The 23,925-nt window shown below is 38.7% G+C and overlaps 1 protein-coding gene, 1 long non-coding RNA gene and 2 pseudogenes across 5 annotated transcripts; 3 read left to right on the top strand and 1 right to left on the bottom strand.

Moving 5' to 3' along the window:
- The first annotated feature begins 8,748 nt into the window (after positions 1 to 8,748).
- LOC148296142 (uncharacterized) lies at positions 8,749 to 11,509 on the top strand. 2 transcript variants are annotated; one of them, XR_015834600.1, is made up of 4 exons: positions 8,749 to 9,272; positions 9,338 to 9,453; positions 10,175 to 10,254; positions 10,347 to 10,490. It is a non-coding gene; the product is annotated as an uncharacterized LOC148296142 (long non-coding RNA). The 2 variants fall into 2 exon arrangements; XR_015834599.1 differs by lacking the exons at positions 10,175 to 10,254; positions 10,347 to 10,490 and adding an exon at positions 11,400 to 11,509.
- Positions 11,510 to 11,895: 386 nt separating this feature from the next.
- LOC148296141 (golgin candidate 6-like) lies at positions 11,896 to 19,074 on the top strand. 3 transcript variants are annotated; one of them, XM_088250815.1, is made up of 19 exons: positions 11,896 to 11,914; positions 12,540 to 12,600; positions 12,692 to 12,747; positions 12,853 to 12,987; positions 13,095 to 13,147; positions 13,455 to 13,601; positions 13,734 to 13,807; positions 13,900 to 13,969; positions 14,193 to 14,246; positions 14,524 to 14,619; positions 15,070 to 15,120; positions 15,219 to 15,305; positions 15,415 to 15,528; positions 15,608 to 15,679; positions 16,408 to 16,511; positions 16,707 to 16,755; positions 16,838 to 16,903; positions 17,153 to 17,914; positions 18,020 to 18,301. In XM_088250815.1, the coding sequence occupies exons 3-19, from the start codon at positions 12,738 to 12,740 to the stop codon at positions 18,236 to 18,238; spliced, it is 2,163 nt and encodes a 720-aa protein (XP_088106941.1). In that variant the 5' UTR covers positions 11,896 to 11,914; positions 12,540 to 12,600; positions 12,692 to 12,737; the 3' UTR covers positions 18,239 to 18,301. The 3 variants fall into 3 exon arrangements, with proteins under 3 accessions (XP_088106941.1, XP_088106940.1, XP_088106939.1); XM_088250814.1 differs by lacking the exon at positions 18,020 to 18,301 and adding an exon at positions 18,345 to 19,074 and having other exon boundaries at positions 11,897 to 11,914; positions 15,611 to 15,679; XM_088250813.1 differs by lacking the exon at positions 18,020 to 18,301 and adding an exon at positions 18,345 to 19,074 and having other exon boundaries at positions 11,897 to 11,914.
- A 195-nt stretch (positions 19,075 to 19,269) lies between these two features.
- LOC148296140 (glucuronokinase 1-like) lies at positions 19,270 to 21,865 on the top strand (annotated as a pseudogene).
- A 98-nt stretch (positions 21,866 to 21,963) lies between these two features.
- Positions 21,964 to 23,535, bottom strand: LOC148296139 (uncharacterized; annotated as a pseudogene).
- Positions 23,536 to 23,925: the final 390 nt, after the last annotated feature.

The following is a 23,925-nucleotide window of genomic DNA, read 5'->3' as shown; positions in this document are numbered from 1 at the left end:
AAACATAACAGTAATTTTATAAAATAAAATAAAATTTTGAATACTAATGGGTTCATTCTCCAGGAATTAAATACCACCTCCCACCCAGAAATTAAATTCCTCCAAAATCAAGAATTCAATTTCTAATTTTGTATGGGCCCCACTTACTTTTCAATTCCTTGATCTGAAGTAAATGCGGAATTCAATTCCTGATGAGAATTTCAATTCATGATTAGTAAACACACCAGTAATGTCTGTAAAAACTCTAGCGCTATCAAGCTTCCTATATAAGTTCTCATCAAAACACCGCCTGCATGATGCCGAAACTTGTCATACTTGATCTCCTTGCTCGGTGCAAATCTATTCAAGTCTGCCCTGTCCAAACTTGCATCAAGCATTGTCAAGAATTTTTCATAGCTAGTAACTAGACGGTAAGAGTTGCGCTATTTTTCATAGCTAATAAAACCTTAGGTTAGACAGTGACTATGCTGTCAAAAAGAGATACCGTCCTATTTTATATTGGATAAAGTTGTATAACACTTTTGTAATTCAATTAATTAAATAAGTAAAATAAAGGTAACTTTTCGAATAATAACCACAAATGAATTACTGTAAAATATCATATTCATATCAAATAAATCTTCATTACTCTCACATTTCTGTAAAATTAAAAACAGTTACAGACACTCTTTATTTTGATATGGAGGGGATATCAGGATTAGAATACAAACGTGCTTGTCTATTCCATTCTCATCTCTCTCAGTTAAATTTAAAGTAGCATAGACGCTTTGAATCTATTTTGAATATTTAATATGAGTATGATAATTTTGAATTTTATTTTTTCAGTAGCACATATAAAGTTGGAGAGGAAAAGCCTTTATACTCAAACTGTTGTGTTTTGTTAAGTGTATATTCTCCCCAAAATCACTTATGGGGAAAAACATCTCTCGTTTTGGGCTCGTTTCGGAGTGATTCTGGATATAACAATAATCACTTCTATGGAGTAGCACTTCTTCATAGAATCACTTTAAAATCACTTAAAGTGATTATACGGAGAAACACATAAGCGATTCTGGCCCTCCCAAAATCATTCCAAAACGAGCTTATAATCACTTTAAAATCAATAAGCAATTTTATGGGAAGAATCTCATCATGTGCTTCTCTATAAAAACCACTTAAGTGAATATATGAAGAAGTGATTCTTGGCCTGAGGGCTCGTTTGGGAGTGCTTTTGGAACAGCAAAAAGCGCTTCTAAATGGGTGAAAGCACTTCTGTCTTTTAAAAATGGTGTTTGGCAAAAATTGCAAAAGCGTTTTGGGTGAGATCCAAAAGCACTTGGAGTGGTTTTGGAAGAAGCACTTGAGAGGTGCTTCTTCTTAAAAGCGTTGCAAGAGAAAAACAAGAGAAGCACTTGGCTCCCTTTAATGAAACTTTTAAAATACCAAAAATATCCATATTTAAATTTGTAAAATGCCAAAATACTCTTCTCTCTCTTTCTCTCTCCTATTAAAATGCCAAGATGAATGATTCTCTTGTTCTTCGCTCCCAGTATAGGGTCTGGATATTCCATGATTTTCATAGGCATCTCAAATTCAACATCAGCAGCTACATTCAATCCATCACAAAATCAAATAGGAACGAACCAAACACATAAGAACAAGCTTTTCCTTCTTCTTATTAATATTTTTGGTAGCAATTATTGGAGTTTGGCTTACTAGTGGCCGCTTCGTCTTCTTTGACTGAGAAGCCTTGTTTGGCCTAAGCGTGGACCGGAGTTTGGGATCCTGTGAATTTTTATTTTCTATGTTTATTATAATATTTTGGGATTCTTTAAATTTTTTTAAAAGTACTTTTAAAAGCGCTTTTACTGTGTCATCCAAATACTCAACAAAACATCAAAAGCGCTTTTATGTAGTGTAAAAGCACTTTTAAATGTGACATTGAAACGACACACTGCTTCTTTGTAGAAGCGCTACTGACATAAGCACTTTGGAAAGAAACACTCCCAAACGAACCCTCACTCTCAGAAAAGTCATGTCGTGATTAATTTGCGTATCTATAAGTCAAATTTCTTCTCAAACGAGGGCAATTTTGGATGATTTGATAATTTAACCAATCATGATGATCGAAACTTAGCACGACAACTCTCTTATTAAAAAACAAATAGTAAAGTTTTTCTCATTTTGCCGTTACAAAATTCTGATGGAGGATTTGATCATTTGACCCCAAAATATGAAGGGAAGATATACATCTGGAGTCGTTGACCGAGGGATAACACATGTAACAGATGAGGTTAGGAAGTTAGGAGGATGTGAGGTCACAGTCGCAGCGCAGCCAAACAAGCGCCAACAAGCAAAATCTTTTTCTTCATCCTCATCATCATCCATTTTACATTACTCAACTTGAAATTCAAATTGCAGAAAACATAATTGTTTTTTTATTTTTTTATAAACAGCAACAGCTATTATTGCGTTGCTCAATTTCCCCGAAACTTCCATGTGCTGAGACCCCGATTTCTCTCTGATTCTTTCTGATCTCTCAGTCTCATCAGAAGAAAGTAAATATTCCTTTTTAAAATCAAAAGAAAAACCCAGAAAAAGTAGACATAAAGGTTGCCCACTTTCTTAACCAATATTATTTTAATGCCTATCAATAATTTGAATTAGATCCACCTGGTTCAGTTCAGTTTATTTAAAGCAACTCCTGTCGCCACTGCAAGACTTGGGGCCGCTCTTCTTCACCATGCTTCTGACACCTTCTTCTTTGAACACAGGTACGTACGATCGACATCTCTCAACTTCTTGTTGCTTCAATTGCTGCACCCTTGCCTAGTTTGGGATTGCTGTCACTTTTAAAAAAAGTTGCTTCTCCTGTGCTTTGAAAATAATTAGCTGTAAAGTAAAGCAGCTCCATGTTTGGTAAACAATATTTTTAAAGTGCTGTTAGTACAAAAAACAGTGTAAAAGCGTTTGGTAAATTTTAATATAAAATTGTTGTAACTGTGAATAATGACTAAAATAGACATGATGTTAAAAGTGTTATATACTAATCATGTGGTGGTAGTTGTAGTGATGGAGTGGAGGTGGTGGTGGTGATGAAGGTGGAGTTGGTGGTGGTGAGGATGGCAGTTGTAGAGGTGGTGGTGGTGGTGGCAGTGGCAGCATGGTGGTAGTTGTAGTGATGGAGTGGAGGTGGTGGTGGTGATGAAGGTGGAGTTGGTGGTGGTGGGGATGATGGTTGTGGAGGTGGTGGTGGTGGTGGCAGTGGCAACATGGTGGTGGTGTTGGTTGTGGAGGTGGTGGTGGATTTGGAGGAGGTGGTAGTGGTGGTGGTGGTGGTGGTGGTGGTGGTAGTGGTGGTGGTGGTGGTGGAGGAGGAGGTGGTGGTGGAGGTGGTGGATGAGGTGGTGGTGGCGGAGGATGAGGAAGAGGATGTGGTGGTGGTGATGTTGGTTGTGGAGGTGGTGGTGGTGGATTTGGTGGTTTTGGAGGAGGTGGTGGTTGTGGTGGTGGTGGTGGTGGATGAGGTGGTGGTGGTGGAGGATGAGGAAGAGGATGTGGTGGTGGTGGTGATGTTGGTTGTGGAGGTGGTGGTGGATTTGGTGGTTTTGGAGGAGGTTGTGGTTGTTGTGGTGGTGGTGGTGGTGGCGGTCGTTGTGGAGGTGGAGGTGGTGGTGGAGGTGAAGAAGGAGGTGGTGGTGGTGGAGGTGGTGGAGGAGGTGGTGGTTGTGGTGGTGGTGGTGGTGGAGGATGAGGAGGAAGAGGATTTGGTGGCGGTGGTTGTGGAGGTAGTGAATGTGGTGGTGCAAGTGGTGGAGTTGGATGTGAAAGTGGAGGTGGTGTCATTTTTTAAAATGAATGATGGTATTTTGGGAATTAAAAAAATTCATTAAATGTTCATAACTGCTTCTTTTGAAAGCAGCTTTGAAAAGCAATATAGAGCCTGCTTTTAAAAGCTGCTGTCAAAAGGCCATTGCTTTTAAAATAATCGGGATATTTTCTTTTTACCAAACACCTAAAACTGCTTAACTTTAAAGTGAACCAGGTTTTTGGCCAAAAAAAGCAATCCCAAACAGGGCCTTAATATCTCTTTCAAATTTGTAGCTGTTACTTTGCAAGTTTCGAAAATTAGGCTTTTTCTTTGATCGGTACCGGATTTTTACCAGATTAGATCTTCGACAATGTCGCTCTGATTTGGTTCAGGGTATTATATGAATTTGTGTAGTAGTTTTCTTGTTCTTGTTCCTGAATTTATTTTTATTATGACGATTTCAATTTCAATTTCTGCTCTTAACGAGCAAGTAATTGAATTGAAACCCCTTGATTGGATAGGTTTTGTTTTGGTATTTTGGTCGGCTTGGTTGGTCGTCTGTGTAATTTTAGATGGTTGCCTTTTGTGGATGGATCCGTGTAGAAGCCACTTGGCTCCTATTTTATCTGCCAAAGTAGGAAACTTAACAGAGTAGGCAACTTTAAGTCGGTGATGAATGAGTCGTGTCCAACTCCGTTTCTTTGGTCTTTTATTTGTTTTGCAAGCCAATTACGAACTTTCTTGGACCCTTCCATATCCGCAGCCTTTCCTATCTGTATTTCTTTTTAATATATTTTAACTCCTAAAACCCTAAACGACTACCAGAATTGAATTCCAACTTTTCGTTTTCTGGGTTCTATTGTGACTGCCTTGTAGGTGCGGATTTAGACTGGTTTGGTTGATTTTGTGGCCTGCATTGTTGTGAAGGAAGGGAAAGAGGGTTTGCTTGGATTAAAGTTGAGGTTTTTTGTTTCTGTCTTTTTTGATTTTGTGGTTAATAGAGTTGAGTTAATGGGTGGGAGAAGTTCAAAGGAGGGGAGTTTTAGGCAGAATTCATCTTCTCGTTCTACTTCTTCATCGTGGAGCTATCCTCAAGTTCCATCGCCATATGTTCAATCACCATATGCTCAAGAAAGTCAAAGCTATCCACCACCCCAGCAAGCCTATCCAGCACCATCACAGCCTTACTATCCCTCATCGCAGGATTATGGTGGTGGTGCTCGGGCAACTCGTCCTACCTTGGAGAGGAAATATTCAATAATTTTTTGTAGTTACAAATCCCTAGAGGAGGTAAGATTACTACGCTGTATCTTCTGCAAGCTTTCCTTTTTCTGGTTCAAGTTTCTTACCTATCTACCATGGTCAATTATGTTGACTCAACTGCAATCTTTGTAGGTGACTGAAGCTCTTGCACGTGCTGGTCTTTGAGTCTTCCAATCTTATCGTTGGAGATGGCCATCCACTGCCTGCAGTAGCAGAAATTCCAGTGTTGTTTTTGATAGTGGATGAACATGGTATAAATGATTTCCATTCTTCAAAAATGCAAGGAGTTAAATTTGACTTTCAATATATTTTAATATATACTTTTTCAAGTTAATCAGTGACAATCATTGTGAGGATAATTATTGTTGTTCGCAAAAACATTTTTTTTTAAACCCTTTATAATTATTTTTTTATATTACAATCCATATTTTTTTTAATTGTGGTTCGCAAAAACATTTTTCAGACCCTAATCAACACAAGATCAAAAGAATACCTCCTAGTACAGAGGTAGGAAAACAAACTGTAAGCTGGGTGCATCATATATACTCATATCATCAAGCCTTTAGATGAAAGAAGAGTGGAGGTTGGAGTTGAGACTCAAGGTTAGTAGTCTTACGCCTCCCAAATATTAAGGTACTTCATTCTTATTATAAACTACCTTAAAAAAGTTGTGAATTTTTAAGAAGGAAAATCATATCCAATCTCAAAGCAATGGATCTTTTGAAGTTTACTTTGAATGCAATCAAAAAGCAACATCCGAGAACTAAATTGTAGCCAATTACATAATATAAAAGAAAGATATTTAAAAACAGAAGAGTTTGCAGCCAATTCATTGTCATGAGTTTGATACCACACCAATTGTAATGTGCACGCAGACTTTAGTAAAGACACTGCTCCAATCAAAATAGTCAACCTGCAAAGACGAAACAAAAACAAACATTACGCTGTGGAAAACAAACTGTAAAATCCCACCACCAAAAAACTATAAAATTACTACCTGTATATGGAATAGCACCAATCTGATCAACAAACAGATCGACGAAATCAACAGCAACCATTGTGGTGTGCGCAAACACACACGCAGGCGTCCAAATATTCCACGAACTCAAAGAGTCCGGGGAACGGGCGTGGATTAATGAAAAACAAGAGTGCAGCGCTCCCAATCGTCAAATGGGGGAGACACATGGCTTGCAATTTTACTTTAAGTGCACTGAAGTGATCATCATCGAGCACTCTGCCCCTGGCTGAGGCAGAGTACTGCTCGAGAAGATCCACAAGCGATGCAACCCTACACACAAATCAAATATTAAGGCTTCTCCACTGCCTAAACACAAATCTGAAAAGAAAACATGCAACAAACAGAGAAAAGGAAAATTCAGAAAACAACTAAACCACTACCTCTAATTTGTGTAGGGTTGCATCGCTTGTGGATCTTCTCGAGCAGTACTCTGCCTCAGCCAGGGACAGAGTGCTCGATGATGATCACTTCAGTGCACTTAAAGTGAAATTGCAAGCCATGTATCTCCCCCATTTGACGATTGAGAACGTTGCACTCTTGTTTTTCATTAATCCACGCCCGTTCCCCGGACTCTTTGAGTTTGTGAAATATTTGAACGCCTGCGTGGGTGTGTTTGCGCACACCACAATGATTGCTGCTGATTTCATCAATCTGTCTGTTGATCAGATTGGTGCTATTCCATATACATGTAGTAATTTTACAATTTTTTGGTGGTGGAATTTTACAGTTTGTTTTCCACAACGTAATATTTGTTTTTGTTTCGTCTTTACAGGTTGACTATTTTGATTGGAGCAGTGTCTTTGCTAAAACCTGCATCTGCGTGCACATTACAATTGGTGTGGTATCCAACTCATGACAATGAATTGGCTGCAAACTATTCTGTTTTTAAATATCTTTCTTTTCTATTATGTAATGCTGTAATTAGCTACAATTTAGTTCTCGTGGATGCTGCTTTTTGATTGCATTCAAAGTAAACTTCAAAAGATCCATTGCTTTGAGATTGGATATGATTTTCCTTCTTAAAAATTCACAACCTCTTTTAAGGTAGTTTACTTTGAATGCAATCAAAATTGTTGGCCCTAAACTTGTTGGCCCGTTTAGAAAAGTTGGCCCAATATTTTTCTTGTAGTAGGCCCACACCTGAGACTGTAAACCCTTGTTGGCCCGTATTGGGCCAAGTCGACCCAGTATTTTTCATGTCATAGGCCGACACCTAAACCCTAAGTCGGCCAAATATTTTTCGTGTTATGGGCCCAACTTTGGGCCCACCGAAACATGAGATCTGTTAGATTATGAAAAAGATGAAATCTTTAACCCTAAAAAATAGCTCTACATGAAAACATAAATATGAATCGGAAAACAGATCTCTAATTCATAAAAAGATGAATTCTTTAACCGGAAAAAATTATCTCTATATGAAAACATAAAATCAAATCGGAGAACAGATCTTTCCCTCAAAGTAAATCATTGGGAAAGATAGATCTCAAAGAACATGAATCATCGGGAAAGATACTCAAAGACTTCATATTTCTCTCATAAACTCTATACATCCGATTATTCAAAAGATAACGAACATGAACTAAAGAAAGAATAAGAAAATGAACATGAACTAAAGAGAGAGAATGTGATGTTAAAATTATCTGAGAACAGATCTCTAATTCATAAAAAGATGAAATCTTTAACCGGAAAAAATTATCTCTATATGAAAACATAAATTCAAATCGAAGAACAGATCTTTCCCTCAAAGTAAATCATTGGGAAAGATAGATCTCAAAGAACATGAATCATCGGGAAAGATACTCAAAGACTTCATATTTCTCTCATAAACTCTATACATCCGATTATTCAAAAGATAACGAACATGAACTAAAGAAAGAATAAGAAAATGAACATGAACTAAAGAGAGAGAATGTGATGTTCAGAGAAAATTATCTGAGAACAGATCTCTAATTCATAAAAAGATGAAATCTTTAACCGGAAAAAATTATCTCTATATGAAAACATAAATTCAAATCGGAGAACAGATCTTTCCCTCAAAGTAAATCATCGGGAAAGATAGATCTCAAAGAACATGAATCATCGGGAAAGATAATGAACATGAACTAAAGAGAGAACAAGAAAACGAACATGAACCAAAGAGAGAACAAGAAAACGAACATGAACTAAAGAGAGAGAACGTGATGTTCGGAGTCAGATAGATGTGTGCTTATATAGTATCAATTAGGGTTTGCCAGAGTTACGAAACTACCCTTTGTCATTTACTATTCTTACTTAAATTCCGGTTCGTCAACACGCGACTCCAACTCGTTTTTCCTATGCATTTGTTATCATCTTGACCGTCCAAATTTATCTAGCGATAAGGAATGTGCCACGTCATTTAACGAATTTTTTAACTTCTTTAAACTCCTTGCACTGTTACAGTCAACAACTCCCTTCCCTCCTCCCTCATCTTCCTCCCTCCCTCCCTCTCACGGACATCCCTTCACCTCTCTCCTCTGCCTCACCAAAACCAAATCAAATTAAGATTGAACCATGACATGCACATGCAGTATGCAACAAATATAAATCTTACATAACAAACCCTAAATTAACCTCTCTCCGTACCCATTTATCTCTCTCTCTCTCTCTCTCTCTCTCTCCGCATTATCACGAAGAAAAGCAAGCCAATAGCGTAAGTTTTTCATTCATCTATCTGTCGAATGCTTAATTCTACTTGCTTTGTGTTTGATATTTTAATCGGCTGAATATACTTCTTTTCCTATTATATTCATTGTTTACGCTACTGATGTAAATACTGGAGCTGTGATTCGCTGCAAAGTTTTTATTGACAAACTTTCCAGAATTCAGATATTTCATAATTCCATTAAGCTTGACTTAGATGGGCTTGCCGCGCTTCGAGTCCGTGCCTTTGATAGTGGTGAATGTACTTTTTGAAATGCTAATTATCACGAGATGTTTGGGGCCATTGAATTCTCAATTTCATTTCTTGGTAGTGCACTCATTGTTGATGCTCTTTTTTCTTTTCTTTTTATTTGAGAGTCAGAGGTAGTCGCCACTCTCTGTGTGTGTTTCAGTAACTGAGCTTCTTGAGAGGCAGAGGTAGTCGGCAGGCGATCTGTGGCTTCAGATCCATTAGCCACACAGAAAAGGAAAGGAAAAAGATGAGGTGTGGTGTTTGGAGAAGGAGACGGGTGTCTGTAGGTATATTGCTTGTTTCTCATAAATAAATAAAACGTTATATAGAGCTTACCTTGAATGTTTATTAGAATGCCCCAGAAGCAGTGCTGTTATGGGAACCTATAATTTTACACAGCAATCATTGGATCCATTCTTCGCAACTCAATGCGCAAGCCTGAGGAGAATGTGGCTCAATTGTCTTCTGGTCAGTTGATACGATACGATTCTCTCTCTCTCTCTCTCTCTCTCTCTTTTCTTCTTGGTTTTTCTTTCTTTTCTCTTTCTTTATTTTCCATTGGAACACCAGTTTGAGAATGCTATCAGTTTGTTTCCTGTCATTAAACTTCAGAGTCAAGACAGTGTTCTTGATTCTTCTGTGTTGTTTTGTGATTTGGGTCATGCTATAATATCGTAGTCAGTTGGCTTTTTAGATTTTGCGCCTTTAGCTCATCGCGGGTATTATAACTGAATGCGATCATGTTCTTGGAGTTTCTTGTTTTCTCAACTTGGGATTTTTGTTTTTCAAATTTACCAGTTACCACCTTCTGTTAACTGGTTTCAATTGAAAATGACATCTTTTCTGAAATCCCAAGTTTCAATCTTTTCTGAAAATATTAAAAATATGGATTAGAACAAGTGTGCAAAAATATACAAGATTGACACTTGTTAAGGGTTTTATACTTTTCAGCTGGGCTTGTCTAGGATCATGACAAAGCTAGCCATAGTTTCAAGGTTACTCACTGCCAGTACCTAAATAGGATAATGAAATGACAGCAGTAAGTATTGGAGAACTCATATGAACACTAAATCTTAGCCAAGCTGTTTACAGTTGCAATGTATTTCTAGGAGAATTGCTTAATGTATTTCTATACTCTATAGTACTGCTTGTGCTTGGGAGAAACTCAGAAATTCTAGGCCTATGACAGCTTGGGCTGATCTGTTTGATGCGAATTAGCAACAATAATGTTGAGGGAGGAGCTTTCCATCCTTTGGTTAGCTAACAAAGGTAAGCAGGCAACTCTTGACAGAATCCTTGTCTAGTACTTACGAGCACTTGTATAGACTCCATAGGCTATTAGATTTTGGGTTTTGTGTCAGGTTTTGCTGGAATCGCATAAGCACTAATTCTTTGATTGCTCCTTTTATGATGATGATGATACATAGTACTCTAGAGTGCACGGTGAATATGGGATCACTCCTGGTCTCATCTTTGTTAATTGGGCAGCTGTGCTGCTCAATGGAAAGGTAAACAAGTGCATTATGTTATGTAGTAAAAAAGCTTTGCCTGGCTGGCTGGGATTGTGGATCATATCTGGAGGTGGAGAAATGACAGGATTTTGGGAATGAGAACAAAGCTTGTCATGGCTGTGCTGTATTCAAGGCTTTGCAAGGCTTTGCATTGTGTCTGTTCTGTTGTGTATGCTACTTAATTAATACTTAATAGTGGAAGTGGTTATTGACGTTGTCGGTTATTTCTGTTTTATTACTTAGACCTTGTACTATATTAAGAAAAGGCACATAATCTCATCATTTGCAATTTGCAATTTGCACGAGAGGGGAATGCATCATGCATCAATTTGCACAACTGACTAGGCTTTTTTGCCTATTAAAGTTACCATACCAACCCAATGGCGACTTTTTTGAATTTACCAATTCCATTCCTGAATCTAATCTCGCATGCATCCCTCAGTTTCATGTCAAAAGATCATCTGAAGAAATCTACATTACAGAGGTAAAGCATGCATTCTTCCAGTATCATTGTTCAAACAATGATATATCCAGTTACTTTGCATTTTTTACTAGTAGGGTTCTTTCTTCTTTTCATTTTCCTTTCCACAATGTGAATTATGATCGTCTTATGAAAGATGTTATTGTATGTCCTATTAATTGCTTCTCTTGTCGAATAATGTTCTTGCATTCTCTGTTTTTCTCTACGTATTTGCTTCCTTTTGGCCCGAATTTCTGCAAATGTCCTTTGTTCTCATCCGATGCTAATGTCTGTCTTGCATTATACTATAGAAATTTCTGTTTTGCTTTATATAGCAGCTTGTTATGTTTTTGGCTATTTTCGTTTCTTATGTGAATTGCAGAGTGATGACATAAAGTTGTCCAATAACCAGTCTGATTACTGGAGAATTTTTCCTGTATCAGATGATGTTGCAATCAAACATGGCTGACAGAATTCTATAATTCTAAAGGCAACTTCACAGGGACGGGATAAATTGACAGCTTCTTTGACTTACTTTAGTGCGCTAAATGAGACGAAGGAGGTAATGATGTGATCTTTAACTTTTTTCCTAGTTCCTGATTTGTTTTTTATGATTCTATTTTAAATTTTGTTCTTATTTTGCTTAAGTTGGTTCGTCTCTGCTTGTAGATTCTCAAGGTTGCACAAGGAGTCATGGTTTGTGACCAAGTCAAGTTTAGTTTGGATAAAAGTGATGCGTCTCCAACCATTTTCCGTTCCTGGGCCCCTGCTATTTATCAGGAGGTTGGTATACTCAATTTCTTTAACTTCAACTCTAATGTTGCTTTGGGGATCTGAACACTATCAAATTATACAGGTTGTGCTAAGGCATCCAGTGACTAGAAATGGTTCTCTTCAGACATGGGTATTGTGTCTGTGTCTGTGTCTGCTTCTGGGTTTGTCCAGGCCAAGTAGCCTGGTAAAGCTACTATCAAAGTGCTCTCCATATTTTATTCATTCAATTATGATGAGGTGCAGGGTACTGTATATGTTCTTTTGCGTCCTCATAGCAACAAGTGTCCACTGACCTTCTTACTCTTTGCTTTGTGGAATCTTTTAAAGTTCTGTACGTTGCATTGGCGAGAAGAGTCTATTAGTGCAGACTTGGTCAAGTTTACTTGATGTCTGCACTTCTCTTTGTTTACCCCAATACTTAAATAATTAAGCTGTAAATTTTATTATTGTGTAAAAAGACAAAAAATGTCATCCAACTTAATAATTAACCATAGGCTCAGCGAGAAGGGAAGAGTGTTAACTTAGCTGTGCCATGTTCTGCGTTTTGGTCAGGACTTAGAATTTACAACCACAAACAAAAAAACAAAAAAAAACAAAAAAAATCCGCGAAAGCAAAAGTGAATCTCTTAGATTAGATCGATCACTTCATATCCCTCTCATCGATTCGTCAGCTTAATTGATTATCTTCCCGGTCTCAGTTTCTCAAGCAAGCAAGTCAGTTTGTGTTTCAACAATTTTCGCTTCCAATTTAGGGCTTCTCTGATAATTCGCGCTAAAATTGGCTGAATTTTCTTGGTGTTTGGTTGCAGGATTTCTCGAGTCTCAGTGTGCCCTGAGAAATCAGCAATGGATTTGGTCTCTGGTTACAAGGTGATCTAACTTCTCCCTCTCTCTCTCTCTCTCTCTCTGTCTTTCTTTTGTCCTTACAAACTCGTTTGGTCTCTTATGGCTTCGTGTGCAGGGGGTTGTGGGGCTCGTTTTTGGCAACGAGAAATCTGGTTCTTCAAATGAAGATAGGTACTTCCCTCCTTCTGTCACCAAATTCCATACACATTACTCCCGCTGTTGCTTAGTTATAATTGTTGAATGGTATGTGACCAATGTACTCTGTCATTGTTTCAGTATGTAGCTATGTTGAATGCTTGCTCGATTGTATTAGCAATGGTAAACTGTCAGAGGACAGGAGGACTGCTATGCTCGAGCTTCAATCTGTTGTGGCAGAAAGCTCTAATGCACAGCTAGCATTTGGAGCAATGGGTGATTGCTCCTCTTCTTGTTTGCAAATTGCAACAGTGGTTTAGTTTTTCATTTTATGTTTGTCATCTATGACATTTTTCATTCATTTATTTTTTTCTTTTTTGCAGGCTTTCCTGTTATGATGGGCATATTAAAGGAAGAACGCGATGATGTTGAAATGGTTGCTAAATTTTCTTCTTCTTTTCATATTTCCCCTTAATCTCATTGTTTTTCCCGAGTTATCATGTTGTAGAATCCATTCTGGTGTTTTATTGAAACTGTTTGGGTGCCACTGATGAAGCTGTTTTTATTTTCTGATAGAGATATTTCACTTTTACTGCATCTTTTTAGGTTTCTGGAATGCGAATGTGATTGTTATGTCCTTTTCACCTGTCCCAGTGATTCTTATGAATTTTCCTCCAAACGTAGTTCTTAATGTCAATTTATATTCATACATAAAGTCTCATTTATGTTTTCTGCATATGCAGGTTCGAGGTGCCCTAGAAACTCTTGTAAGTGCCTTGACTCCTATTGACCATGCAAAAGGCCCAAAGAATGAAATTCAACCAGCTCTAATGAACGCTGATCTGCTCTCCAGAGAAGCAGACAACATTTCACTTCTTCTGAGTTTGTTGGTTAGAGTTCTCTAATTATATTTGCAAAATCCTTTTCATCATTCTATTTAAATTTGCTTGATTTTTGCTATATTTTTTTGGTTCATGCACATAGTTTGACAATGTTTATATTTATTTTGGTTGTTTTTGCAGTCAGAGGAGGATTTCTATGTACGATATTACACTCTTCAACTTTTGACAGCTCTTCTCACAAATTCTCCAAATAGGTATCAGTTTAGAACTACTATTTCCCTTTAGTCTAATTTTTTTGAATTCTTTTAGTGGTTTTAGAAAGAATTTTTTCTGAGTTCCTCTTCAGGTTACAGGAAGCCATTCTGACCATACCTCGTGGTATAACTCGCTTAATGGATATGCTTATGGATCATGAGGTACAATTCACTGAATGATAATTTATCATTTTGCATTTAACTCTATTATCAACATGTTTCGCTACAATTTAACTTTTAAGCTAAAATTCATGTTTATTGGTCATCTCTCTATTTGAGGATTTTTTTTGAAATCTTTTGGAACCTATGAATTATTGAAATATGATTGTGGTATCAATCTTTTCCTGTTGTTCAGTCATACTGAACTATTGTGTTTTCCTTCTAGGTTATACGAAATGAGGCCTTATTACTTCTTACTTACTTGACCCATGAAGCTGAGGTGAGATTTTTCTCCCACATGATCCTTAGTCACTTCTTTTTATTTAGTTATATTTGTTGAACCTGTGACTGAAAAGTGCGTTTCTTTCCTTTTTTTTTTTGAAAAGAGACTCAATATTTTGTTGGTGTAAACAATAAAATTACAATCTAGTGGGCAAGATGTCCATTCCAAAAGTACAACAGAACACTAATACATAAAAGCTATCAATTGCTAAACCATCAGAACTGAAAAGTGTGTTTTTACATTTTTATTAACTGATAGATTGTTATGATATCAGGAAATTCAAAAAATTGTGGTCTTCGAAGGTGCTTTTGAGAAGATTTTCAGCATCATCAAAGAAGAAGGTGGTTCCGATGGTGGTGTTGTTGTGCAGGTAATTCTCTTTGACTTATTCTTTTCATATTTAATTCGCTGTGTGACTTGTTTAAGTGTCATTGCTGATAAACCACTTGTCAAGCTTCCTTCTACGGATTAATTTTGTAAAATTGACATGAATCAAAAGCCTTCGTTTCTTTGGTGGGTTTAGACTTTATAACTATACTGATATTTTCACCAAATTTTATAGGTAAAATAAAAATTTTCCATTATTTCACTGCAAGGGATGCAAACGTTTGTTTGTTATATACTAAACTTGTAAAACACTTACTTGTCATGTTCTAATGCCTTGATTATAGAGGGATGGCTGTTGGCACACTGTGTTACAAAATAAAATGTGTGTGTAGTTCATAAATCAAGTTCCCATTTCTCATACGTGCTCATCTCTAAAAGAAATTGAGAAATCAATTGATTTTGGAAATGGTTCTAATGTAATACACTTCTGCAGGACTGTATTGAATTGCTGAACAATCTTATTCGGAAGAATGCATCTAATCAGGTTTTTAGTTTTTTCTGTTGCTCTTATTCTTGTAATCATTGTTGTCATTTGTGCATTTTGTTTCTTTTTGCTTCTAATTAAAAGCATGTGTCATTCAGGTACTACTGAGGGAGACGATAGGATTTGACCCCTTCATGTCAATTTTGAAGCTACGAGGGAGTACTTACAGCTTCACTCAACAAAAGGTTAGATACTCGATTTTCATAACTTTGTATTGCAGACTGTTTTATTTATTATGGCACAACTCTTACTGGTAATTTGTTGTTGACATTGAATTAAACTCCATGCCAGTAGACAATTAATCTACTCAGTGCGTTGGAAACTCTTAATTTGCTAATAATGGGAGGTTCGGAGGCTGATCATGGAAAAGATGCAAATATGCTGACAAATAGGACAACCCTCGTTCAGGTAGTCTATAATACTCTCTCACTAAATTAAAAATTCTGTGATATGTAGTCTTTCTGATTTTTTAATTTTCTGGATGTAGAAGAAAGTCTTGGACCATCTTCTAATGCTGGGTGCGGAAAGCCAGTGGGCACCTGTTGCTGTCCGTTGTGCAGTAAGATAGTTCTTCACCTTCTTCATCCTCTCTCTCTCTCTCTCTCACACGCGCACACACACACACACACACACACACACAGCCCCACCCAACGAACACATCTTTTGATAGTATGTCACTATATTATATACGACCAATCAATGTCAGCTGGACATAAAAGTACTTTACCTTTTTATTGCTATACCTTTGAGCCTGTCATTATGGACTAATTACGTGAACTCTCCGTATCTGTTTCCCTGAAACTTATGTGGCATGCTAGGTGATAAAATTAATACTGATTTTCAAAAGGACGACACATATTTGGTTTAGGAACTTTTTGGTAATGATGTTTATATAGTTCCTTGTAGAGATTGATGTAATTGTTAGGGTTTGTTCACTTTGTCAGGCACTACGATGTATTGGTAATCTGATTGCCGGACATCCCAAGAATCTTGATGCCCTTTCAAGCAAATTGCTTGGAGAGGGGCCGTAGGAACCTGCTTTGAACTCAATTCTTTGAATCATCTTGCGGACATCCAGTATGCAAGAATTTGTTGCTGCAGATTATGTTTTTAAGAGCTTTTGTGAGGTTGATAATGTGTATATGCTCCTTATACCATTGATTACTTTGCTGTGCTTCGTGGGCATACTTAATTTATTACTGGCATACAAAAATTACAGCTTCATGATCGTGTACTTTTTACTTCTAATTTTATGTTATAAATTTTCTGCCACCTGGTTTTTATCAGAAAAATGCTGATGGCCAAACTATGTTAGCGTCAACTTTGATTCCTCAACCTCATTCCATGGCACATGCTCCTGTTGAGGAAGATGTGCACATGTCCTTTGGAAGGTTTGTGTATTGTATGTGCCTTTTTTCACTGCATGCTTCTAAATTCTCTGTTTATTATTTATTATTTCAGGCTTGATTGAATTATCAAACCTTTGTTGCATCAGCTAAAGCTTGATCATCTTATTCTTTTCATCTTTCTTTGTTGGAAAAGCTACTTGTGCTAATTAATTTTACAATAATTTGATTCTCTTGCAGCATGCTATTACAAGGTCTTACCTTGAGTGAGAATGATGGTGATCTTGAGGTAATGTAATACTTCAGTAGTATCTGAGTTTTGGAAAAGACTAGAATATATCTGTTCCATTAGCTAATATATTGAGGTGCAGACATGCTGCCGAGCTGCTAGTGTTCTTTCTCATGTAATGAAGGACAATATCCAGTGCAAGGAAAGGGTATGCAGTTATATCGTCTTCTGAGATCTGTCTTCTGATGTAGTAATTATTTGATTTACCGATTTTATGCCAACCATGTACTTGCATTACCTTTGATGCTCACTTTATTGTATTATCACTCGTCAAAAAGAAAAAGAAGTAAAATCGTCATCAAGTTAAAATTTTTATTGGGATTTCTTGCTTTTGGAATGGTATGGGCAATTACTAGATCACTCTTACAATGTTCTAATCTTATGAAACAATTTGCAGGTTTTGCGTATTGAACTCGAGGCACCTACACCATCTTTAGGTGCTCCTGAGCCTCTAATGCACCGTGTGGTAAAATACTTAGCCCTTGCCTCTTCCATGAAAAACAAAGATGGAAAATCAAGTGGAAACTCATATGTTGAACCAATTATCTTGAAATTGCTGGTCACTGGGCTATCTGATTTCCCTAGTGCTGTGAATTGCTTCCTAGATTCACGTCCCCACATCACATATCTTCTTGAGTTGGTCTCCAATTCCTCTACTACAGTGTACATAAAGGGATTGGCAGCTGTTCTTCTGGGGGAGTGTGTAATCTACAACAAATCAGTTGAAAGTGGGAAGGATGCTTTAACTATAGTTGATTCTATAAGCCAGAAGGTTGGGCTCACGACATACTTTCTGAAGTTTGATGAGATGCAGAAAAGCTTCCTTTTCACCTCTGCGAGGTCTACTCAGCCCCGTAAACAATTAACCAGATCTGCTTCTGCTAGTATGGTAGAGATTGAAGATGTTGATGAGAACAATTTATTGGATCAGAAAAATGAGGATCATCCAGTTCTCTCCTCAATCTTTGATGCTCCATTTGTAAACCTTGTTAGGAGCTTGGAGGTGAACATCAGAGAGAAAATCGTTGAGGTTTACAGTCACCCAAAGAGCAAGGTGGCAGTGGTGCCAGCAGAATTGGAAAAGAAGAGTGAGGAAAGTGATAGGGAGTATATAAAGCGGCTGAAAGCATTTGTGGAGAAGCAATGCTCTGAGATACAGGTATTGTTTCGTGTACACAAGCTCTTGGTTTCTCGTTTTTTCTGTGTCATTTTTTGCACTATGAAATCTCTTTTCTGAAGAGTATGTCACAACTTACAACAATAGTTAGGACTTAAGAGGCAATCAGTAGAGAAGTGTTTGGATCCGGCCATATGTGGGCTAGGGCTACTTATGGGCAGATCTCTGCAAAGATGTGGATTGGAGCCTCCATGGGTGTTTAATGGTGTGGGTTGGCCTCCATCTATTTTCCAGAAATGCAATTTTCAACCACGTATGCAACACCATTCAATCCTGAGTTTGATAGAAGTGCCCTTTGTGATGTAAAAGAGTACCCTAGTTGTCTCTGGAATAAGCATGCCGTGGTATGAATGCTTTAATATATATTGTATTAAAAAATATGGTTGGTTTGATATTCTTTCTTGTCTTTCAGGACCTCCTTGGTCGCAATGCAACTTTGGCTGAGGACGTGGCATCGACTGGTGGGGGCAGTTATGCCCGGCCTGAGCAGGGTGCGGGATCAGACAGAGTCCAGGTAGAGACATTGAGACGAGATCTTCAAGAAGCATCTAAGCGGTTGGAGTTGCTCAAGGCAGAGAAAGCCAAGATTGAATCGGAGGCATCTATGTATAGAAGCTTAGCTGGTAAGATGGAATCTGATCTGAAGAGCCTGTCGGATGCTTACAACAGTCTTGAACAGGCGAATTTTCATCTGGAGAAGGAGGTGAGAGGCCAGCAGGGCGTAGGAGGGTCTTCGTCCATTCCAGATGTAGAGGGAATTAGAGCAGAGGCAAGGGAAGAAGCTCAGAAGGAGAGTGAGGCAGAGCTGAATGATCTTCTTGTGTGCCTTGGACAAGAACAGACCAAGGTGGGAAAACTGAGTGCAAGGTTGTTGGAGTTAGGGGAGGACGTGGACAAGCTGCTTGAAGATATTGGAGATGATATGGGGCTGCCTGCTGATGGTGAAGAGGAGGAAGACTGATGATGATGCTGACGTCTTACTTTTTATTTTTATTTCATGGCGTGATCTCATCATTCATCCTCCTGGTATGGAATGGATGGTGGTGGACGGGGTTTATGCTTGGCTGTGCCTTTGTACATTTCTGGTGGAATTTGTACAGTTGATATTTATTATCATTAATACGCGAAGATTCTGGATCAAACTGTTTTCTTCTTCCTCCTCAAATTTAATTTATACTCGTTTTATTGGTAATTGTTCAAAGTTTCAATTTATTCCCTTTCCAGTATCCTTCAGGTCTGTAAGAGAGATTCGAATTTAGGAGCTTGAACGGATGGTAAATGCTCTTAACACTAGGCTACAAGGCCCTTGCAAAAGTTCATATTTCTTTTTTCACTTGGGTTACAAGTCCCATGCAGGGGTTCATATTTCTTTTCCTTAAAAAAAAATATATATATTCATAGTGACAATACGGAAGATTGGGAACTTGAACCCCTTCGGCAAAGGAAGTCTCCCCTGATTCACAACGTCAGACAAACGACTGCACATTGACAGCCAGCAATATAACAAGTGCTCACAGCTCACCCGAAAACGCAGGAGTTTGAGTTCGAAGATCCAGTGGTTGTCAGCTGAACTTTCAAATCGAAAATGGGTGACCACCAGGCCAAGAGCGAAACTGCGTCGTTGATCGAGCACAGGGCCTACGCCAGGGTGGGCCTGCTTGGGAACCCGAGTGACGTTTATTTCGGCCGGACGATCTCCTTCAGCCTTGGCAACTTCTGGGCGACCGTGTGTTTGCAGCCGTCCGATGATCTCGTCATCCAACCCCACCCCACCCCACCCACGACCTCGTCGTTTTCAAATCCCTAGACCACCTGGTACCTCCCTACACTTGAATTGCAATTACACAAAAATCGAAATCTTCAGTTTCTGCGAATGAATTGAATTATAAAAATGAAAATCAACAGGTGAATCGATTAGATAGTGAGGGTTATTATGGAGGCGTCCGATTGCTGATGGCAATTTGCAAAGAAAACGAGATTCAGTTAGAGCCTCGAAATTTCACTCTCTCATATGATACTAATATCCCTCGCCAGGTATTATGAGTTAATTTTCCATTACACTTAATTTTAGTGATTCAGTAAAGTAGCAAGTAATGATGTTTCTCTTTCACTTTCAGACAGGACTTTCAGGGTCTAGTGCTATTGTGTGTGTGCAGCCCTGAGCTGCCTCCTTGATTTTTACAAGGTTAGGCATTTGATCAAAGTCGAGGTCCGCCCCGGCCTCGTCCTTAGTGCCGAGAAGCAACTTGGAATTGTTGCCGGTCTTCAAGATCGTGTTGCCCAGGTGTATGGTAGCCTTGTTTACATGGTACTCAAATTTCAACCAGACCCTACATTGCTTCTACTTGTAGTAACTTTTTAACTTCCTAGGAATTTGACAAGGAGCACATGGATACTTTGGGGCATGGCATTTACACACCCATGGATGTTAGTCTCCTCCCACCTCTTCACCTTGTCTATGCCGAGAATCCAAGTGATTCCGGGAAGGTTCGCCTTCCACGTTGTTAGTGCTCTCTCATTGTTTCCCACCTGCTGTGCAATTTGTACAACAATTAACACATTTATTTATTTGTAAGGGCGGGTACATAGTACGGTTCTTCAAAGGTGGCTCAATGGCGACGAGTTTATAACATCATCCATGACGGAAGTTGCAAATATTGCACTAGAAGGAAGGACGGCATTACTTGAAAAGGACTACACTAAACTAGCAGCGCTCATGAACCGTAATTTTGACTTTAGAAGGTTTGAGATATCTACATTTTGACTCATAATTTGATTATGTGATTGCCCGACTCTGATCCCAGAAGCTCTCATATCTGTTTATTTGGACTGAATTAGAGTAAATAAGAAATTAATTTGAAAAGGAAGGTGATTGCACAACATGATGTTGTTCAGACTGTTGCCACACAAGGTTGATTGCACAAACTGTACATTTGTATGCCACATCTTATTCACTTTCTAATCCCCTTGACAGACCAGAAAGCTGGATAAATAAAAACAAAAAATGATAGCAAAATTGTAGCCATGGTCCCCAAATAAGACCCCACTTTATTTTTCATCCCTCAACCCCAAAAATTGTTATGGTCGCCCTTCAATTAGATATCGTGTTGCACCACTTGTCCTTTCCGTCAATTCTGTTAGTTTCTCCGTCAAAATTGATCACATGTGATGCACGTGATATTTTTTTGATGGGCAAATAAGACTTTTACCCAGCTACTACCCTCACCACTTCTCAGCCTACATGACACTCAGCTGGGCTGGAGTCAGACCTTATGTTTTGAACCATCTTCATATTTGCTAGCATTTTATGTATCTTATGGCTGCTCAGTACCGGTACATGGATGTTGTGCAGAAGCATGTTTGGAGATGATGCTCTTGGCGCTTTAAACATAGAAATGGTGGAGGTGGCCCGAAGGGTGGGTGCAGCATCCAAATTCACAGGTAGCGGTGGGGCTGTAGTCGTATTTTGCCCAGATGGTCCTTCACAAGTGAAGCTCTTAGAGGATGCTTGCCAAAAGGCTGGTTTTAAACTTGAACCGAGACAAGTCGTTCCCTCTCTTCTAAATGAGGTTGATCTTCAGACTCTCACAAAATAGGCGAGTACTTGGGGTCTTTTCAGTTTTGTTCTTGACACCCTCCCGCCCTTCTCTCCCCGTCTCTCATTGCTTTATATTGGTAAAGTAGAACTGTCAATTTTTGGTAGATGCTCCATTAATAAAAGGGAACGACTTACCCAAGGGGTTTGGTCTAGTGGATATCCTGGCTAGGCCTGCAAGTGGGCGAATGTTAGCTGGCCTCAGTGAGGTCCAGCGTTCGAATCCCACCTTGTGAAAAACACCCCCTGGGGAGAGTCAAATCCGTTCAGGTCTACGACTCGGAGTGGTTGCTCACTTGCTATTACCAAAAAAAAGGGAACGACTTTAATTTGATCAATTGCTGTCAGCTTGAATGCCTATACTTCCAAATTTCAAAGGTACAACTGTCAATTTTGATAGATGCTCCATTTATTATTATAAGGGAACGAAGTTATGTTATGCCAGCCTTAACAGAGACCAAGAGGAGTTGAATATCAATTTTATTTCCATGTGTAGAGAATGTTGAGATCAGAGCACTACTGAATGAAAAGACGACCTTCAACACTCAATGTCTCTGTATTTCTATTGACGGCAACGTTTCAATCAAAAGTACATTGGCCCAAACTAAAACTCAAAGTAATCTCTATAAGAAGGCATGAATTAGAATACAATTTATGATCAATAGAACATATACAACATCCCACCACTAGAGCTAGAGCTATAGAGATCTTGAGACCCCAACCAAAAAAAAAAAAAAAACCTAAGAATAATACACACAGCAATCAGCAAAAAGCTAAGCTCGATCAGAACCAAGAAACAGTGCACTCTCTCTCTCTCTCTCTCTCTTTTTCTGTGCTGAGCTGAGGTTACGTGATGAGAAAATATCTCCTACTCCCTACCTCCTGAGCATTTTATGAATACAGGCTACAGCTGCAACTGCCAGTGGAAGAGCAACATGCTTCAAATTTTTCTTTCAAGATCTTAGTAAACAACCACAGCCACCAACAAGCTACTTAGAACCAATTCATTCACGGTTCACATAGCGAATTCATGAGCTCCCGTGGTGAACCCCAGATTGGAAGATCGAGTAGAGATTGAGTAATCTGTTCCTCTTGTTCACTACACATTGCTTCCGCTATGTCACACAGATTCGAAACATCACCAATGATAGCTTCCTGGGCTTCTGCCTGCATGGAGGAAGAAGGATTAAGGATTGCAATTATATTGTGCCAGTGGAACCGTGGAAGGATTTCGCCATACCATACAACCGTAACCCAAAAAATTAAAAGCTTTCTTCTCCGCCTCACTCTCCATTGGTAACTCAATTTTAAGGTCAATAAGGATCGAGGCAACGTTCATAAGACAAGCACCGATGATACTAAAAGCAAGCATCACAGAAATCTTTGTTCTCAATTTTCCACAGAGTAAGTGTAATAATGCCAAAATCAGCTCAACTCAGCCCCGAATTGGTGTCGTGGAGCATAAATTTCTGGCCTTGCAAAACCCTAAGACCCAAAATCTTTCAATTTTCATAATTCCTCACCAGCTAAACAATTGTAAAACCAAAGGAAAGAAATGCCCTTTTAACTGCAAGAGAAGCTCATCCCCCACTGACCCACAAACGGACTCCGACCCTTGAAGCTCAGAAGGACCCGAACCAGCCAACGACGCCGTTTTCTCTCGGTCTTTCTCTGTCAATCGATGTTGCTGTTGTTGTTCTTGAAGATGGCATGTCCTCTCTTCAACTGCGCGCAATGTGCTCGACAAAAGTTCCCACTGGTCGATCTCCGCCTGGTACTGAGTTTTGAGCTTCAAAAGCGACTTCTTCTTCCGCTCTCTCCGGAGTTTCTCGGCATCCTCCTGTAGATCCGCGGCAGACGCAGACGGTGGAGCCCGGAGCGACGAGTCAGCAGATTGGTCGACCCGGCGCTTCTTCCTGCGTTTGAAAACGAAGCCGTCTTCATTCACGAGCTCCCAGTCTTCGTCGTCTTCTCAAGCTGCTGCTCCTGAAGCTGTTGACTCCACCATTATTGCTCACAACGCAGCCACGAGCGGGAAAAACTGAAAATTTGAGACTGAATTAGTGAAATACCCCTTGAACTTGTACATAATTTTCAATTAGACCCCTATTCTTTTTTTTTAGAAAATTAAGGATATGAATTTTTTTTTTCGTCAATTTACCCCCTGCCGTCTAAATCATCAACATTTCATCCAATTTTCAGTTAAATTATTTTTAAAATTATTTTTTTGGAAAAATTTTGAAGAAAAATAGGAAAATTAACCCAAAAAAACAAAGAAGAAAAAGATACTAAAGAAAAAAGATCCTGAGAACCCCCACCTTAACTTGGTTTCTGATTCCTTGAGAGAGAGTTTTTTTTTTTTTTTTTTTAGTTGTTGGGTTGTGTTTATTTCAGCATT

Source organism: Prunus avium, chromosome 3 (assembly GCF_965620075.1).
Source record: "Prunus avium chromosome 3, drPruAviu1.hap1.1, whole genome shotgun sequence".
Lineage (NCBI taxonomy): Eukaryota > Viridiplantae > Streptophyta > Magnoliopsida > Rosales > Rosaceae > Prunus > Prunus avium.
Note: the sequence above shows the minus strand (reverse complement) of the source record. Positions and strands in the feature narration are given on the sequence as shown.

What these genes read in the sequence shown, in the direction of transcription:
- LOC148296141 (XM_088250813.1), top strand. An exon ending in ACTTGACCCATGAAGCTGAG is followed by an intron (nt 14,247 to 14,523) that starts GTGAGATTTTTC and finishes TTATGATATCAG; the next exon opens with GAAATTCAAAAAATTGTGGT. An exon ending in ACAGCTTCACTCAACAAAAG is followed by an intron (nt 15,306 to 15,414) that starts GTTAGATACTCG and finishes CCATGCCAGTAG; the next exon opens with ACAATTAATCTACTCAGTGC.